Source organism: Cololabis saira, chromosome 6 (genome assembly GCF_033807715.1).
Source record: "Cololabis saira isolate AMF1-May2022 chromosome 6, fColSai1.1, whole genome shotgun sequence".
Lineage (NCBI taxonomy): Eukaryota > Metazoa > Chordata > Actinopteri > Beloniformes > Belonidae > Cololabis > Cololabis saira.
In genome coordinates this window covers 33,128,566-33,147,193 of record NC_084592.1, presented here as the reverse complement: position 1 = coordinate 33,147,193, position 18,628 = coordinate 33,128,566, and the positions used below count along the sequence as shown (strand labels likewise).

At 40.8% G+C, this 18,628-nt stretch overlaps 1 protein-coding gene across 5 annotated transcripts in view; it reads left to right on the top strand.

Moving 5' to 3' along the window:
- Positions 1 to 18,628, top strand: part of pard3bb (par-3 family cell polarity regulator beta b) — a 339,860-nt gene that overhangs the window by 70,937 nt on the left and 250,295 nt on the right. For 4 of the 5 annotated variants that reach the window (XM_061723990.1, XM_061723991.1, XM_061723988.1 and 1 more), the window contains exons 3-4: positions 8,796 to 8,949; positions 16,883 to 16,974. In XM_061723990.1, the coding sequence (XP_061579974.1) occupies positions 8,796 to 8,949; positions 16,883 to 16,974 (246 nt within the window). Of the gene's footprint in view, positions 1 to 7,478; positions 7,588 to 8,795; positions 8,950 to 16,882; positions 16,975 to 18,628 lie in introns of those variants that run through there. The other variant, XM_061723992.1, reaches the window with a different exon arrangement.

The window sequence follows — 18,628 nt, the reverse complement described above, 5'->3', positions numbered from 1 at the left end:
GGAAGATTTTGGTCCGCGGGTCAAGGCGCGGTCAGATGCGCGTTACTAGTCAACACAAAAGATTAATATTAATAACCCAATATCGCGATACACTTTGCCACCTCCACGACACGTTTCGTGACGTTTTTGTATCGCAAAATTTCGTGGCACGATATATTGTTACACCCCTAGTTTCAACTAAATTTAAATCTTTGGATAGAAAAAAATCTATAAAATGAGGGTAGTTTTGAAAAGGTGCCATCTTGATTATTTAACCACAAATGATTATCAGAAGAACTATGTTGGCACATGAAAACCTCTTGAAACTACATTCTGAAGTTGTAACTTTGTATTATGAGCTCTCTCCTCCACTCATGCTTCTCCTTATTCCTGACAAATGCATTCTGGGATACTTTGCTGCCTCAACACTCCACAAGTCTCCACTGGAGGCAACCTCATTAAAAATGGATGTAGGGATTTCGACCAAACTTGACTACCTGTGGAATTTAAATTGCTGCTTCGACTGATGGTTCTTCAGTTCACAAGCACACACGTGCAAACAAGAAGGCATAGTGAGACATTGTTAACCCCCTGTTTCTCTTCCTGTGTTGCTCACTTTTTCTCCTGTTTGTCTGTCTTGAGGATTTTGGTGTTTTATCCGTCTGTAGCTGTGTTTTTTGTTAATTAAAGGGGACATATTATGGCATTTAATGTATATTTTAAAATAGGCCTTGAATGTCTTAAAAACAATCTAAAGCTTGTTTTTTTTACATAAATCAGAAATCCAGCCTGTGGGCCCTGTCACTAGTTTTACCGCTTCTAAAGCCTTTTTCTGTGCTTCATTTTCAGGGCGGGGGGGGGCTATGATAATGAGGCTCTGCGCTGATTGGCTGCTTGAATGACGTGTAGGAGGGGAGGAGAATAAGCCTCGCTCCGGCCAGAGCAGCCGGCTGCGTCGTACACAAAACGTGTCCCATGCGAGAAGCTTCTGCGACAAAATCAATTCCATGGCTTTATTTTTTTTGTATTAGACTCTCCTAACTGGCCGTGAGTTTAACAGTTTCAGTGTGGACAGAGAGTGTCCGATGTCACGCAGCTCGATAGTCGGACGCTCTCATTCAGTTACACGCTGTAAACGGATCTTAAAGCCTGATTTACGGTTCTGCGTTAAATCGACGCGTACCCTACGCCGTAGGCTCTGCGTTGGTGTAACGCAGAACCATAAATCAGCCTTTAGTCACCTCGTCTTCACACAGGAAGATTTCTCATCATTTCTTATGTTACAAGACAGATGAATCATGTTAACTGTAAATAAATCACAACACTGAATTTTCACAAATGGCAACTTTATTGTTAAAAAAATAAAATATGAGTTGTATATAAATAACATTTATGCACTATTTCAGCCGGATCTGCCCGGCGGATGCTGCGCGCTGGCTCCGCAACCCTACGGCGGGCGCCCGGCGCATGGCTCCGGGGCGCATCCTCTGCGCATCGCCCGTTACCGGGGATCAAACTGACAGATTTCGCTGAAAATCTCGGAGGGTGAAGCTGATCCGACCTGGGACGGACCCCCGAGGACCCAGCTCCCAAACCACCCGGGAACCTGGATGATTTAACCCGGATCCGCTCCGCTGCGGCGCCACGTCCGACTGGCTCAAGGAAGGACCGTGCGTTTTCTGAAGGTGTCCTTGAACAGCTTCAGGTGCTTGGAAGATCTGAAACCAGACAGAAAAAATTTATTACTAATTTACCTAATGAGTGAGTGGCTCCGTTAGGGAACACTGGAGCCGGGCCGGTCCGTGAGCAGCTCCGGCAGCTCCTTATACGGCCCCGGTGCTCCGGAGCTCAGCTGAATACTTAGCCCATGCAAAGATCATACAAATATAAATAACATACAAAAAAAGGAACTTACCGCTGACTCGTGTGCAGTTGCCGGGTCTGTGCTGTGGGAACTGATCCTTTTATGAGGGTAAATGTCGATGCAAAATCTCATTTCTACTCTCCCTCGCTGTTCAAACAGCCACCGCTTCTAAACAGCGGCGGAGCTCGAGCCGGCGGAGAGAGCTGGTTGTGGGCGTGTTTTCAGCAGCGGAGGCCGAACCTCTGCGCCTCGGGTGACGTCACCATAGGCGCAGATTCTAATCGGCTCAAAAAAAATCACGTGACACTGGGGGATTCTGTCGGGCGGGGGTCACAGACCTTACAGAAATTCATGGGATTTCGTCTCCCCTCTGCTGGCAGGGTGAGGGAAGACCACTTCATATATGTTAAAACAAGAAAAAACGTGTTTTTCATAATAGGTCCCCTTTAAGGGAACTGTTTATTACTCTGCTTCGCAATCTCCTACATTTGACTGACATTATGATAGTTATTATGTCAGTATCAAACCACAATGATGCTGATACTATATATGAAAGTATGTTTTTATAAGTTCCAAATTATGTTGTATTATTCAGCAGTAAGTTATCTTCAGGCATGTTTTTGGACTATTATGTAGCCTTAATATTGTCCACTGATCTGAGTATGAGTTTTTTTTCATTGGTTGGTCTAATATTTCTCTTGCCAGCAGACCGATTCATTGAAATTCATTAAAAGAAATGTTTTTTTTTTCCCAAATAAGTCTCTCCCCTCCCAACCTCTGTTTACTTCTTTTGTCCTGTTTGTTTGAGCATCACTGAGCAGAAATATTTTGAAGTTTCTCATAAAAGTGACAACATGATTAATCATCAACTGAGAATCATCTTAATTACATAACCAAACGGTTTTATAAGAACAGATATGACAGAGATTTTTTATCAAGTAATAATAAGACAGAAAAGCAGGCAGGGGAAGAAGAAAACATAGAGAATAAAGTGGTCACATTGGGGAAAAATACTTGAAAGAAAGAAATCTCAAAGTCTGATTAGGATTGTTATAAAGGGAAAGATGGAACAGGAATATGAGAGAAATCTGTGTTAGACAGATGGAAGTGGGGAGGGTGACAGAACATGGATGTGTGAGTCTGAGAAAATAACTGGTGAAAGATGGGTGAGATCATGGCCAGAAAGGTGAGATATTGTTTAACTCGATGCTGTTCTACTCTTGGCCTGGTGAATATGTCGTAGAAAGCAGCTACACAACCAATATTTTTTGTAGATTGTTGTATTTGGAAAAAGTCAGCCTCCATACTTTGTCTGGGTTTATAAAAGTATACACTTGTATAAGTATAATCTTTTCTAAACTAAACAGACAAGATTATAGCATTTCTGGATCTTGTTCACATATGGCTTCTTCTTTGCATGATAGACCTTTAACCTATGTTAGTGGATGTCACGCCTAACAAACAATTTATATTACAAAATTACACTTGTTTTTAATGTGGTGTTGCCTGAGGGCCTGATGATCTGAGCCATCCAATATTGATTTTCAACCTGGTCTTATGTGCACAAAGATTTCTCCAGATTCTCCTTTGATTATATCATGTCATGTAGAGAATTAAGAGGTTTTGCTATTTTATGCCACGGAATATCATACTGAAATGGTTTCACAATACGTGAGTATAGATTAGTCACAGATTGATGAAACTCTTCCCATCTTGGGCTGTCTCCAAAATCACAAATCACACTACAACATACCACTAACTAAAAACAATCGATGAAGTATCATTTCCTGGCCCATTGTTTTCTGAAGTGCCAATTTGAAGTCTTCTTTTCTTCGTACTAAGCGTAGCCATGTTGCTCGGGAAGCTGATGGGAGCACCCCCACCATACGTCAATTAAGGTTCGATGTGGCTACCAGGTCTTGCAGCCAATCCCCGTTGAATTAGCTGTAGAACGTGCCTCCATGGTGAAGTCAAAAGTTACTATTGCATTTAGCTGACTCTTGGTTAGTACAAGGGACTGCTTGCTTTGTTAACACGGTAACGTGGCAGTTACGGATGAGGAAGTGATAATGGCTAGCTATTTACTGAACCAACTATCAAGCACTCAGGAATAAATGTATTGCTTTATATATATATTAGGGCTGGGCGATATATCGAGATTTTAATATATATCGATATATTTTCAAACACGATATGATACGAGACAATATCTAATATATAGAAAAAAAAAAAAAAAAAAAAACAACTGTCAACCTCAGTGGAAAAGTCTGCCTGTTACTGTCTACATTGTATTCATTTCACAGTGTATTTTAATTTAATTGTTATGCAGGAAAGGGATATTTGTTTTATTTTATTCAAGAAGCATTTTTATTCTATATATGCAGGCAGTTTATTTTTATTTCATTTGTTTTATACATTTTGATATTGTACAGACCTCTGTTAATAAAGGAACCTGTGTGACATTTGGCACGAGGCTTTGTATTAAAACTGACTGTTTTTTTAAGGGTTTGCCTCAGAAAAAAATGAAGCTAACAGAGATGCTATGCTATAATGCTTTGGGGGAAACCCCAATTTAGGCACAGAAAAAATATCGAGATATATATCGAGTATCGCCATTTAGCTAGAAAATATCGAGATATGACTTTTGGTCCATATCGCCCAGCCCTAATATATATATATATATATATATATATATATATATATATATATATATATATATATATATATATACAGTGCCCAGCATAAATGAGTACACCCCCTTTGAAAAGTAACATTTTATACAATATCTCATTGAAAACAAACAACATTTCCAAGATGTGCACAGGTTACGTTTAATACAGCATCTGTTGAACTTTTGACTTAAAACAAAGGTTAATAATATAACTCAGATGCCATATTTTCCTTTTTTAGTCAAATTAGTGTGGTGCAAAAATGAGTACACCCCACAAGAAAAACTACTAAATTTAGTACATTTAGTACTTTGTATGGCCTCCATTATTTTTAATGACAGCTTCAAGTCTCCTGGGCATGGAATGCACAAGTTGGCGACATTTGGCAACATCAATCTTTTTCCATTCTTCTACAATGACCTCTTTCAGAGATTGGATGTTGGATGGAGAGTGATGCTCAACCTGTCTCTTTAGAATTCCCCAAAGATGTTCAATTGGGTTGAGATCAGGTGACATACTTGGCCACGGAATCACTCTCACCATGTTCCTTTTCAGAAAGCCAGCAGTGGCTTTAGATGTGTGCTTAGGATCATTGTCGTGTTGGAAAAGGGCACGACGACCAAGGGCAAGAAGTGATGGAAGCATCTTAGTTTTCAGTATAGAGCAGTACATTTCTGAATTCATGATGCCATCAATGAAATGCAGCTCCCCAACACCAGCAGCACTCATGCAGCCCCACATAAGGACACTACCCCCTCCATGTTTCACTGTGGGCACCATGCACTTTTCTTTGTATTCCTCACCCTTGCGACGCCAGACAGTGTTGAAGCCATCGGTTCCAAAAAGATTGATTTTGGTCTCATCACTCCACAGTATAGAGTCCCAGTAGCGCTCACCTTTGTCGGCATGTGCCCTGGCAAACTCTAGACTTTTTGGAACCGATGGCTTCAACACTGTCTGGCGTCGCAAGGGTGAGGAATACAAAGAAAAGTGCATGGTGCCCACAGTGAAACATGGAGGGGGTAGTGTCCTTATGTGGGGCTGCATGAGTGCTGCTGGTGTTGGGGAGCTGCATTTCATTGATGGCATCATGAATTCAGAAATGTACTGCTCTATACTGAAAACTAAGATGCTTCCATCACTTCTTGCCCTTGGTCGTCGTGCCCTTTTCCAACACGACAATGATCCTAAGCACACATCTAAAGCCACTGCTGGCTTTCTGAAAAGGAACATGGTGAGAGTGATTCCGTGGCCAAGTATGTCACCTGATCTCAACCCAATTGAACATCTTTGGGGAATTCTAAAGAGACAGGTTGAGCATCACTCTCCATCCAACATCCAATATCTGAAAGAGGTCATTGTAGAAGAATGGAACAAGATTGATGTTGCCAAATGTCGCCAACTTGTGCATTCCATGCCCATGAGACTTGAAGCTGTCATTAAAAATAATGGAGGCCATACAAAGTACTAAATGTACTAAATTTAGTAGTTTTTCTTTTGGGGTGTACTCATTTTTGCACCACACTAATTTGACTAAAAAAGGAAAATATGGCATCTGAGTTATATTATTAACCTTTGTTTTAAGTCAAAAGTTCAACAGATGCTGTATTAAACGTAACCTGTGCACATCTTGGAAATGTTGTTTGTTTTCAATGAGATATTGTATAAAATGTTACTTTTCAAAGGGGGTGTACTCATTTATGCTGGGCACTGTATATATATACTCTCCTGATGTGGTACCAAAAGATTAATCCCCATCAGAGTTGTCATGGGCGTGACATCAAATGATTGAGACCAAAACAGTTATTTTAATTGGGCTGTAAATATGTTTATTTCTGCTCTAAATTTGACATTTTAATATGGGTATCAATAGAGATTGCCTTTCTTTTGCAGCCAGCAGCCAGTCAAGGAAGTGCAATTAATCTTATGTTAAGCATCGGTCTCATCGTTAAATGGTTGGCGCTTGCTACCTACTGATTTCATCAAAATGCATTGCACAGTATGCAAGATGTGGCTGACTGTACAGTGTGCAGGACATAGCAGGATGGTGTGCTGCTTCTGGGAAAATGTCCTTCTGCATCTAAGCATACTATATTCCAAAATGCCACGCACAATTACAATGAAATCCAATCATAATCGTCATTTGGCCAGTTTTTGGTTTCCATCATAGCATAGCCCCTGGCATAGTATGCAGTACTGGTTGTCAGACCAACTGCTGTTGGTAGTGTGTACTATAGTGTGTACTATGTACGACAGTGTGTACTGCACTGTCTACAGTATGTAGTGTGTGGTTTTCTGAGACTTGTTGCTGCCATTAAAAAAAAAAAAAAAAAAAAAAAAAAAAAATATATATATATATATATATATATATATATATATATTTATTTAATAACATGGTAAAATGTCTCACTTTCAACATTTTGTGACATTTGATATGTTTTCCAAGTTACATTGTGAATAAATGCGTTAGTAACGTGCAAATATTCACATTCTGTTTTTAACACTTTATACAGCGTTTCAATGTTTTGGGAATTGGGGTTGTTCTCATGTATGGACTTCCCTGTTCCCAAATGATCAGAACAATTTTTTAAGCTACTGTTAACAGAGAGACTATTCCTTTCGTCTTCTACAGAGGATTCATCCAATTTCTAATAGCACAGTCACTCATGATGCATGCGAATGGAAGAGAGCATGTTGTATATTTGCAGGTTCCAGTGCAACAGGAAGCCTCTGGCTTTGCTGGCAAAGTCGCCTTTCTTTACCCTTGGTCACTATAGACACAGCGCACACAGAAGTACATGTACACAAATGTACACACACAGATCTGGTCAGCCTTTGTGTTGAGGCCCCTGGAACACTGTGTTGACAGCTCTGTGCCTTGTTGAGCTAAACGCAGACTATGTGGAATGTTCAATGGACAAGGGTTCCACTATATAATACGGTAACGAGAGTGTTAAACAGATGCAAAGGGGACACGAATGGAGTCAGTTGTTTATCAAAATTAATCAGTAGGCACACGCTGTCACAGGAATGCTGGGCTCCTTGGATGTCCTCTATAGCGTCCTCATCCACAAGGTAACGCACAAGTTCTATGCACGTCAAACAGTTAACATTTGCAGAATGTTTGTTTGCTGATCAAATGTAGCCTTAAACCTATTGATAGCTCCTTGTTTAAAGCTTTAAAGACAAAATTTAATGTAAAACAATTTGTTGTAACATCAGTGTTTTAACATCAGTGTTTCACTAAAATCTTGCTGCCTTTATATTTTGGGTTTTATAATGTTAGATTGATGCCCTGCAGTTACAGTAGTTACACAGAACCATCTAAGATGTTTTTGGAAAGTGGCAAGCACCTTTAAAGTTAGCACACACTCTTTTTCAAACTTGTCAACTCCAAATCAGAACAAGTAAGATAATGTAGAAAAATAAGCAACATTTCCTAAATATTGCTTTGACTTTTTTTTTAATTCTGAAGATGTAGTGAAGCGAAGATATCGTGTGTGTTTTGTTATATTTTATATTTTTCATTTTTCACTGTCTTTTCCAGGGACATCCATACATTTTTGAAATATACAGTGAAACTCAACATTTTGTTGAATGCTGATGAAGTGATCAATTTAAAAAGACAAATTCAGCAACAACCAGACATTGTTGCACACCTTGAAGTATGTCTGTAGGAAGAATGGGACAAAATAATAACTGAAAATCTTTATAATCTGATATTTTTCTTTACAGAGTAGTAAAAACTTAAACTCGTGAATATATACAAAAGAAGTTGTCAATATTTAAAACAATTGTGACGTATGTATATTTAAACTGTAAAATATGCAAAAGTCAAAAGAAATGTAGACATTGTTTCCTTTTTTTATTTCCAGTAATTGCATTTCCCTTATGGTTCCAACTTTTCCTGATTTATGGGTTGTACTTGATAGGTCATAAGGAACCTTCATGTAGTTGGATCAAAGAAGCCCCACTAAATGAGCCACTTCATATATCAAACTCTATCCTAAGCCAACCCGGAGAGGTGCCCAAGCATCTTAACTGAAAAGATTTCTGAAGTGTTCCTTGCTCTAACTACAATCTATTAACTGCTGTGCCTTGGCCCTGGCCGTGACCTGTTCAGGGTATAGCCCTTGCTTTCACCCAAAGAGATCTGCTCTAGCAGATCCATGTGACCCACATAAACATGTATGGATAATGGATAGGAGGTTCATCCACTTGGTTAAGTTATAACCATTTTCAATAATGGTAATAACGGCCTTGTGTGTCTGTTTCTCTCTTAGCTGATGGCAGTGTATGAGGAGCAGGAAGCCCAGCAGACGGGTTCGGTTAACACAAGCCTAACCCCAAGTCCTGATCTCCACCAAGCTGAGCTCTCAGTTTTCCAGCCAATCACAAGAGGAGAGATTGAAGTCAATTCCTCAGCCCTCAAATCCAGTAAGTATTTTATTTATTTTTTTCATTTACAGTATGTTGTTCTCTGAAGCTAACTGCAAAAAGTAAGAAAAACAAGATCAAACAAAGAACATTAATCTAGCAGACCTGCATGTTTTAAAACTTAAGTTTGACAGGTCAGTTATGTCTTTGATTATTATATACTAGGGGTTTAACGGTACACAAAAATCTCGGTACGTATCTCGGTTTGGAGGTCACGGTTCGGTTCATTTTCGGTAAAGTAAGAAAACAAAATGCAAAATATAAACGTGCTAGTTGTTTATTACACACACACAAAATAACATTGGCTCAGACTTAAAAAAAATATCTCCCTGATGTGCAAAATTGAACAGTTGCAACACTGAACAGTTTAAAGTTGTTGCTCAGATTAAATAACATTTATAAGGCTCAGACTTATAAACAACAAAATCTTAAATCTTAAAAACAAATCTTTTCTACATCAAATGTGCAAAATTGAACAAATGCAACACTGAACAGTTTAAAGTTGTTGCTCAGATTAAATAACATTTATAACCCTGCGTTCACACTGAAAGCGTCACGGCCGTCCCGACGCCAGCATCTCGTCGCTTGGTGCATTCACACTGAAAGCGTCAGTGCCTGCAGCGGGGCGGGGGTGCGCGGGGTTTCAAGCTGCGCTGCAGAACTGAAGGGAACAGTGGGAACAGCCTACACATATAGCGTACACATCTTAATTTTCCTATTTCACCATAGATCACACTTTGGGACGCCTTCTTTATATTTTAGCGTTATTTCCGCGTAGATAAGAGTGAGTTTGATGCTCCTTAACAAGTTTGGTCCGCGAATCAACATCAACCCAGCGAGCCCTTGCTCCCGGTGGCTGATTTATGGTTCCGCGTCACACCAACGCAGAACCGACGGCGTAGGCTACGCGGCGACGCACACCGCACCGCGACCCTACGCCGTCGATTTAACGCGGAACCATAATTCAGGCGAAGCTGCAGTCTGTCTGCGCTGATACTGACACACCGGGTCGGAGCGGATTTGGTCATGTTTAAACTGTGTTTTGTGATTAATAAGCACGGGTTATTGCCAATACTAGCGGCATTAGCCATGACGTCGGCTACAACTGTTGCTTGTTGTTTCTCGGTGTGAGAACAACTGCATATGTGCAGCTGCAGCAGCGCTCTGCTCCACAACGTGCAGTCCTCTACTTAATATGTCCGTGTGGAAACTCGTTTGGTACGCCTCCGTTCCGAACCGAACACGCTATACCGAACGGTTCAATACAAATACATGTACCGTTACACCCCTATTATATACAAATGCTCTACACTTCTAAATTATTTTGAAATAGTCCTTAACTCCTGAGAAAGACAGTTTTACTTCAGCTTGATTTTAATGTGAATCTCATCAATGAGCCCTCTGCTGTCTACAAGTGATGTGAACTTTTCCACTAGTGGTACCGGAGCTCCTACCTGAACATTTTAGGAACACAAGCACACCATTTTGGGCAACCATCTTTAATGGATAAACACTAATACACTTTTGTTTTTCTCATTTCATTACTGATAAATGCTTTAATACGTCTCTGCAGTGACTTGCAGTTTTATAATAATACCAGTGTTAGCATAGTACAGCAAGGTAATGGGTTGTGGTTGTTGCTGAGCTAGAAATATTGTAATATTTAAAAAAAAAAGATGCTTTGTGATCATTTTGAGCGAGTACTTTTATAATGGCTGCTGGTGTGTGCAGACCCCTAGATTCAAGGGAATGATATCTACGATGTATTTATTTCTTCCTGCTTAGTCAAGATCAGTCCCCATATACATTATTTTGATTATAATTTCTACTGAATATAAATAACTCTCCTAGGATATTTTGTAACTTAAACTAAACAAGCTTTCCCCCGTATCCCCCAGCAGCACTTTCTTGATGTTCACTTCAGACTTTAAGTCGTGAAGGTATTTTCTTACTTTACATCTTCTGGGCAACGAGGGTTATTACATACATTTATTGATATTCGATAATTTAGGTAGAATGTTTCACATTTTCTGCTTGGTTTTATTTATTTATTTATTTTTAAAACCCCAAATTGGATTATGTTGGACAATTTATAAAATTCAAAAGCATCCCGTTAAATTGTATGTTGTAATAGGAAAAAAAGGGAATTACAGAAAGACCATTCAGAGAGCAATTTAGTTTCAGAGCCATTTATGATGGATGTACAAGAGGCATATGACATGACGTTCACTTGAATTCCTGTGCAGACATGAGTTAACATGTGACGGCGCAGGCAGCAATGAACGCAAGCTGGCAAGAGATCATGTTTGAAGCACTTTTACTCGGATAAACAATGGAACTCAAGTGAAAGAGAGTAAAATGAGGAGAGAGGGGACGCAGGAAGTGCATGTGTTCTGTCAGGCTGCAGAGCTAAAACAGAGTCCAAATATTTATCTGCTCAGAGTTACCTGGACCGTGTCTCGTCGTTCACTTCTGTCTGTCGACTCATTTGTTTTCTATCTTTCCATGTATTTCAGTCTTAGTTCAGGTCAAGTGCTTTTTAGGTCAAATGTAACCTAAAGTTGTAACACAGATGTAGTTTGTGTGTGCTTACCCAACCCAAGCAAATGTTGAAATTTCAGTATCTCTGGTCAAAGTGTCTTTTTACAACAATTTCAAATTCAGTTTGAATGTGCTTATTTATTTTGTGTTACTCAACAAGGTTTCTTGATGGCCTTCCTGTATCTAAGACCTGGTTTCAGCTTGGTATGTGTTAGGAACGGTCATGGAAGTCCACAGCAAGGTTAATTATTTTATTGTTGAGTACAACTGTAGCATACATTATTGCAGTCAGTCTGGAGAGAATTGGCTCAAATCTTTCTATGCCTTTCCTTGGTATACAAACCAAGATCAGAAAAGACCTGGACCTATGCGGAAAATAATTGTATTTTGCTTCAACATTCTCCACACATTCTGCTGGACAGGTCAGGGCCGCAGGAAGATCGGTCCAGGAAAAGTTCCCTCTTTAGACCTAGACTGCCTTTAGCATCATCATCGTTACAGCCACCTGTTGGAAATGGCACAATTACTTTTTTTTGTCTCTTTTGCATTTTTTCAATCATCCCTTTTTTCCGATTTGGGTTTGTAAAGCTTATTATTCTTAGAGTACATTTCACAAGAGAATATTACATGTTTCATTTCAAACAGTAATAACAGAATTGACATTTAAGCTTGTATTTTACAACCTCCCTAAATCATGAAGAGGCGTGTATTCTATGATTCAGACTCTGTTAAGACAGGAAGTTTAGTCTGTTTCAGTATGAACATCTGTCAGCAAAGATTAGTGGTAATGTATGACTGTCATGGGAGACGTAACAGAGCTCTGGAGACTATCATTTTTTGGGCCTTTGTCAGTGTCTACTAGTGGTCTACCTCTCACCGTTTTCAACAGCTTTGTCTGTTGCTCATTGTTTCTGAATCTGACTGTCTTATACTCTCTCTCAATCTTCTTTTGTCCATGACCGTCTTCTTTGTGTTACTCACCGTCATCTATATAAACATTTTGTTTTAATAGCCTTTTGACTTTTCTTTTTTTGCGTTTTGTGTTCCCTGTTTGACTTCCCCGATATGTTATGTTTTAGTTATTAAGCATTCAGTGACATATGAGGGGGGAAAAAAAAACAAAAAACAAACATTATTAGTGAGCAGCGTCATTCATTATTCATAATCAGAATCCTTTAATTATTCAGATGGGTCACATAAGATTAAAAAGGCTATACAGGCAAGCATAAGCATGAATAGAGGAAACTCTCTTGGTAAATATTGTTTTGACAGTTCTTTAAAATTTTACATAGTATTTCCAATTATTATTGTTGTTTTATCTGTATATTTACCATAAATAATATAGCCTAGAGAACTGTATTTCGTCCATTCCAAGCACCTTAAAAGTAAGTGACAGTAACCCTTACTACCCCGTAAGTGTGAGCAGTGGCTGGTTGTAAGTAAAGGGAGTCGGGGAAAAAAAAGAAGACGAGGCTTATTGTCATTGTGACAAAACCCATTTGGAAACAGTTCCAAAAGAGCTTTTGATCTCATTTGCTATTTTTGACTTTCTTTACTAAAGAATGGTGTTGCCTTTGTAAACTATGCTCACATTTAAAGTAAGATTGACAGCGATGCAGTGCATGCTTTGTATGACTTATACTGAAATAATTTGTAGATTACTTCACAGATGTCTGAGTCCCGGGGTGACTTTAGAGTGATTGCATCCACATACAGTCTGAATATGTAAACTGCCTCGGCTTTCATTCTGCTGGTTAACAACATACGAGCATCAGTATTGGGGAAGGACGGCTGCGGAGCTTGGCTTGTGTCTGTTCTGACACTGAATGTGATTTCAAACCACAATCAACTGCACTGCACACACACACTTATCTTCTACTTGCTGATGGGAAGAGTTAACTGTGAGAGTCAGGAGAAACATTAAAGGCCCACTTTGGAGTCACTTGCCATTTTTCAAAACTGCATAATACAAGCATGTATTGACTTTTACAAAATGTAGTAATCAGTGGGGTAAAATGAGAGCAATTGCACAATCAGCAGAATGGGAAAAATATCTGGATGATTTGCTGCTTCTGGGAAAACTTCTGGTGTGCAACTGACCAGAGTAACTTCCTACTATATCGCTTAAAGCAATGAGTCACTGAAGACCAGAATACTGTCACAGTGGTCACATGACCACTGGTTGTATAATAACTTTTAGGGTGGCTTACTACATATTAATTAGACCCTCCAGGAATCCGCGATTCCGTGATCGCGGAATTTTTCGCGGATTTCACGGCTGTCCGTGGATTTACAGACCTTCCGTGGATTTCAATGTCTGGTGCAGAAAAATCACTTTTACTGGGGTTAATATTGCATATGTCCGCGCTGAATATGCGAATTATGCGGGGCTAGCTTGATTTCACCGCATCATCGCCGACATTTTCGCATAAAGTTTGGAAAAAGGGGGGAGTGTTGTGAGTGACATATCGGGACGCCCGGTCGCGACGTGCGGGACCCGCCCGGGGACCTCCGCACCCCTACCCTCGCAGAAACCGCCACCCCCCAAACAGCAGCTCTCACCCGCGGGGGTGAGAGGAAAAAGAGAGTCCACCCGCTTGCGCGGTGGGCGCGGCTGCCGGTGGACTCAGGATCCGCGCTGACCGCGTACCACTGCGCCTGCGAGGGCCGGCGGAGGCGGACGCACGTTCCCATCCACTTGGGGGATAGTGGCGGCGGACGCGTGGGGGGGGGGGGTGACGGAGCTCTGTCTCGTCCCCCTCGTCGCACCGGTGCGCCCGGCAATCACCCGAGCACCGAGCCCGGGCCGGTCGCCTCTCTCCTCTCCACCCGCGCTCTCCTTTTTTTTCTCTTACGACCTCAGATCAGACGACCCGCTGAATTTAAGAGGGAAGAGCTCAGCGCCGAATCCGCAACTTCCTGCATATTTCGCATATTTTGCAACTTTCTGCATATTCCGCAACTTACAGCATATTCCGCAATTTCACCGCATAAAAGCACATAAAAAACCTGCACATTTAATCGCATAATCAATGATTTTAGCCCGCAAAATCAAGGATTTTAGCCCGCGGAATCAAGGATTTTAGTCCGCGGAATCAAGGATTTTAGTCCGCGGAATCAAGGATTTTTGCCCGCGTTTTTCTCGAGGGTCTAATTAATCACAACAACCAGATTAGTAGTGCTGCTTAACACTTTCATGTAAACTTGCATGATCCTTTCCACTTGTCACGTGAACTGTCTATATGTTAAACTACATAAGGTATCAGCACAAAAAGAATCATCAGGTGAAGCTACATTTCCAGCTGTGAGAGCACGTATCCGGGAACAGAATCTCCCTCTGAGAAGTGAATGTTTGAACAGCAGCAGACACCGTCTCCCATTTGCAATGTTCTGCTATATTTTACACGTTCCTTTGTTTATTCCCTTTCTATCCATCTTCTTCCACACTCTCATTTTTGCTTCTCAGTCCTCCATCCAGCCATCCGTTGATCCTTGATTTTTTTTTTTTTTGAAAGAGATAAATTGATTAGAGGTTTGATGTAATCCATACTCTCCGGGCATTCTTAAAAGCACCATGGGTCCTTTTGTGACAATCAATACATGACCCTACAAATATCATTTGGCATGTCTTGTGAGTAGTCCCGCCATATAGGATTCACTCACCATCTTTGCCATTATTCCCAACTGAGCTATAGACACTTATGTGACAGCTTTTTTTTATGTATATTTAGATTGATGAATTGGTGTGGTAGATTTTGAGGTTGGGGGTTTTACTGCACAGATTATACGCACATACACATACAGATATCATACATAGATCAGCCTGTTTTGATTGGGGTTACAAATCTTTGAAAATGTGCACTTTAACTTTTGACATCTCCAGTCACTCTCTCTTTCTGATCTACCTTTTCTTGTTCTACCAGTCAGGCCTCTGGCAGGAGGGTCCCCCCTTATGATCCAGGTCCTGCTCAAGGTTTCTTCCCTCCTAAAGGGGAGTTTTTCCTTGCCATTGTTTATGTTACGTAATGCAATAATTGCTCGGGGGTCATGTTCTAGGTCTCTGGAAAGCGCCTAGAGAAAACTTATTTTGTAGTAGACGCTATATAAATAAAATTGAATTGAATTGTCTAATCTTATTTATTTGTTTAGCTTTTTGCAGTATTGACATTCCTCAGTTATCCTTTTCACCCAAGCCCCATCCTGGCTGGATTCAATTTCCTGTTTACTTAATTAATGTTTAATGCAGAAGGCTGATTTAAAGTAAAGAATAAAGCCTCTGATGACATCTACAGGGACATTAATAATATAATTGTGACGCAATTCTGAATAACTCAATGGTCCAGTTAAGATGTTTACATAAATTGCTTTCATGATATTCATGTGATATTCCAGCTTTGTACTGTTAACTCCAGTATTTGTGCTGTAAGTATTTGGACAATGAGATTAACGGGGGTTCCAAAGTATTTTGACAAAGTGATATAATTTTAAATGTAACCATAATTTTTAGTACTAATATGAAGGTTTTGTGATCAATGACTGCCTCAAGTCTAGAGCCTGTGGACATCATCATATTCTGAGTTTCCTCCCTGGAGAGATTTGCCAGGCCTTCACTCAGCCACCTTCACTTGCTGCTTGTTCATGGATTTTTCCTCTGACTTCAATTTTGTCTTCAATAACTAAAAAAAACCCACTTTGTTGTGTTGAATTCAGGTTACTGAGACGGATATTGAAGAATAATAAATGTATTTTCCTTCAACAAGTGACTTGAGTTGGTTTCACAGTAAATTTATGGACATTAACCATCTGCACTTTGAAGCGCCGTCCGATCACCTTTTGAGCATTTGGCTGAATGTAAGCAGCCCCGCAACGCTCAGAATTAATCTTGTTACTTCAGCCACATTATCAGTAAACATCGGTGAGCCTGTTCTATTGATGGCCTTATATGCCTACAGTATGCCATAACACCACCTCCCCCATGTTTGACATACGATATACATTGGATCATGAGCTCTTAATTTCCTCTGTACTTATATCTTCCCATCATTCTACTACAAATTCATTTAATTTTATCTGTTAAAAGAATCTAATTAAAAAAGTTTAAAAAAAACAGAGAAGGTTTTTTCATTTTATTTTTCAGAGTATAAGATAATGAAGGTAGTATAAGATCTGTGGGACTGTCTGTATTAAGACTAACAGAAGGAGGCTTTCAATTTGACATTTATCACGTTTTTAAATATAAGTTGGATTCAGTGGCAAAAAACTATCCTTGATTTGAATTATGTATTGTCATTAAGCAGCAAGTTTTGGCTGTCCCCCGTTATCTTTGAGACTAGATTATATGACCATATATGTATTTTATTGATGTGTGCGTCCATGTGTGTTCCTTCTGCAGGCACACCCCTGCTGGTCAGAAGCAGCAGTGACTCGGCGCTCAGCCCCCAACCTGAGGCTGAACCGTCCTATACTGAAGACTGCTCCCTGACGGTAAGACCCTATTGCAGTGTTGCAAAGTTAAACACTTAACTTTAACCATTTTATTTGCCAAGTACGTTTAAACTCACCAAATGGTATCAAGTGATTTAAAGTGAGGACAATGGACTACTGCCTCCCAGCATAAAATTAATTCATACAGTATATATATATATATATATATATATATACACGCACGCACACACACAGTATATATATCAATACAGGGAAATACATGATGGATGGAAACCTTGATTTTATTTCATACCCGTGTTTCCTAGCCCAGGTCACTGCCGGCAGGTCTTTGGTGCTTCCCTGCTCTGACGCGCCTTGCTTAAATCAGTGGCTTGTTAACAGATGTTCAGATCTTGATGACAATCTGTTGAGGTGTCCATTAATGTAATTCAGGCGTGTTAGAGCAGGGAAACATGCAGAGATGCAGGGCAGTGTGCCCCAAGGAACAGGGTATGGAAACACATTCTTAGAGAAGTTAATTTTCACAGTTTTTTTTCTCTTTCATGTCTATTGTGTTGTGTAGCATGCACCTGGAACGCTACAATGACAACAACAAATCTGATGCTTGACAGCAGAACATTAAACATATTTAATTATATTGAGCTTTCCTGATTACACAAATTACCTTTTCAAACAGTTTTAATTGTATTGACAATTAAATGTTTAATTCAATATTGGTTTAAAGGAGACCTATTATGACATTTAATGTATATTTTAAACAGGCCTTGAATGTCTTAAAAACAATCTAAAGCTTGTTTTTTCTACATAAATCAGAAATCCAGCCTGTGGGCCCTGTCACTAGTTTTACCGCTTCTAACCTCTTTTTCTGTGCTCCATTCTAAGGGAAGGGGGGGGGTATGATAATGAGGCTCTGTGCTGATTGGCTCCCTGAATGACGGGTAGCAGGGGAGGAGAATAAACCTCCCTCCGCCAGAGCAGCCCGAGCCTGTAAATTATCACAACACTGAATTTTCACAAATGGCAACTTTATTGTTAAAAAAATAAAATATGAGTTGTATATAAATAACATTTATGCACTATTTCAGCCGGATCTGCCCGGCGGATGCTGAACGCTGGCCCCGGAGCCACGCCGGGCGCCCGGCGTGGCTCCGGGGCGCATCGCCCGTTACCGGTGATCAAACCGACAGATTTCGCTGAAAATCTCGGAGGGTGAGGCTGGTCCAGCCTGGGACGTATCCCAGAAATCCCTGCTCCCAAAGCGGCTGGGAACCTGGACAATTTAGTCGGACGGACCGCGCTTTGGAAACCAGGAAGTAAGCTGGAGCAGCGCGCATCACCGCGGCTTTAACCGGGGAATCTGACCGGTTCCGACCGGCCGGGACCGCAGGAACCGGCCTGGACTGGTAGCAGGGACTCCCGGGGACCGACCAGCGGAATTTCAGCCGGATCTACGCGGCGGATGCTGCGCGACGGGCGCCGCAACTCCACGGCGGGCGCACAGATCGGCTCCGGAGCGCATCCGCGGCGCATCGCCCGTTACCGGGGATCAAACCGACAGATTTGGCTGAAAATCTCGGAGGGTGAAGCTGGTCCGACCTGGGACGGACCCCCAAGGACCCAGCTCCCAAACCACCCGGGAACCTGGATGATTTAACCCGGATCCGCTCCGCCGCGGCGCCGCGTCCGACTGGCT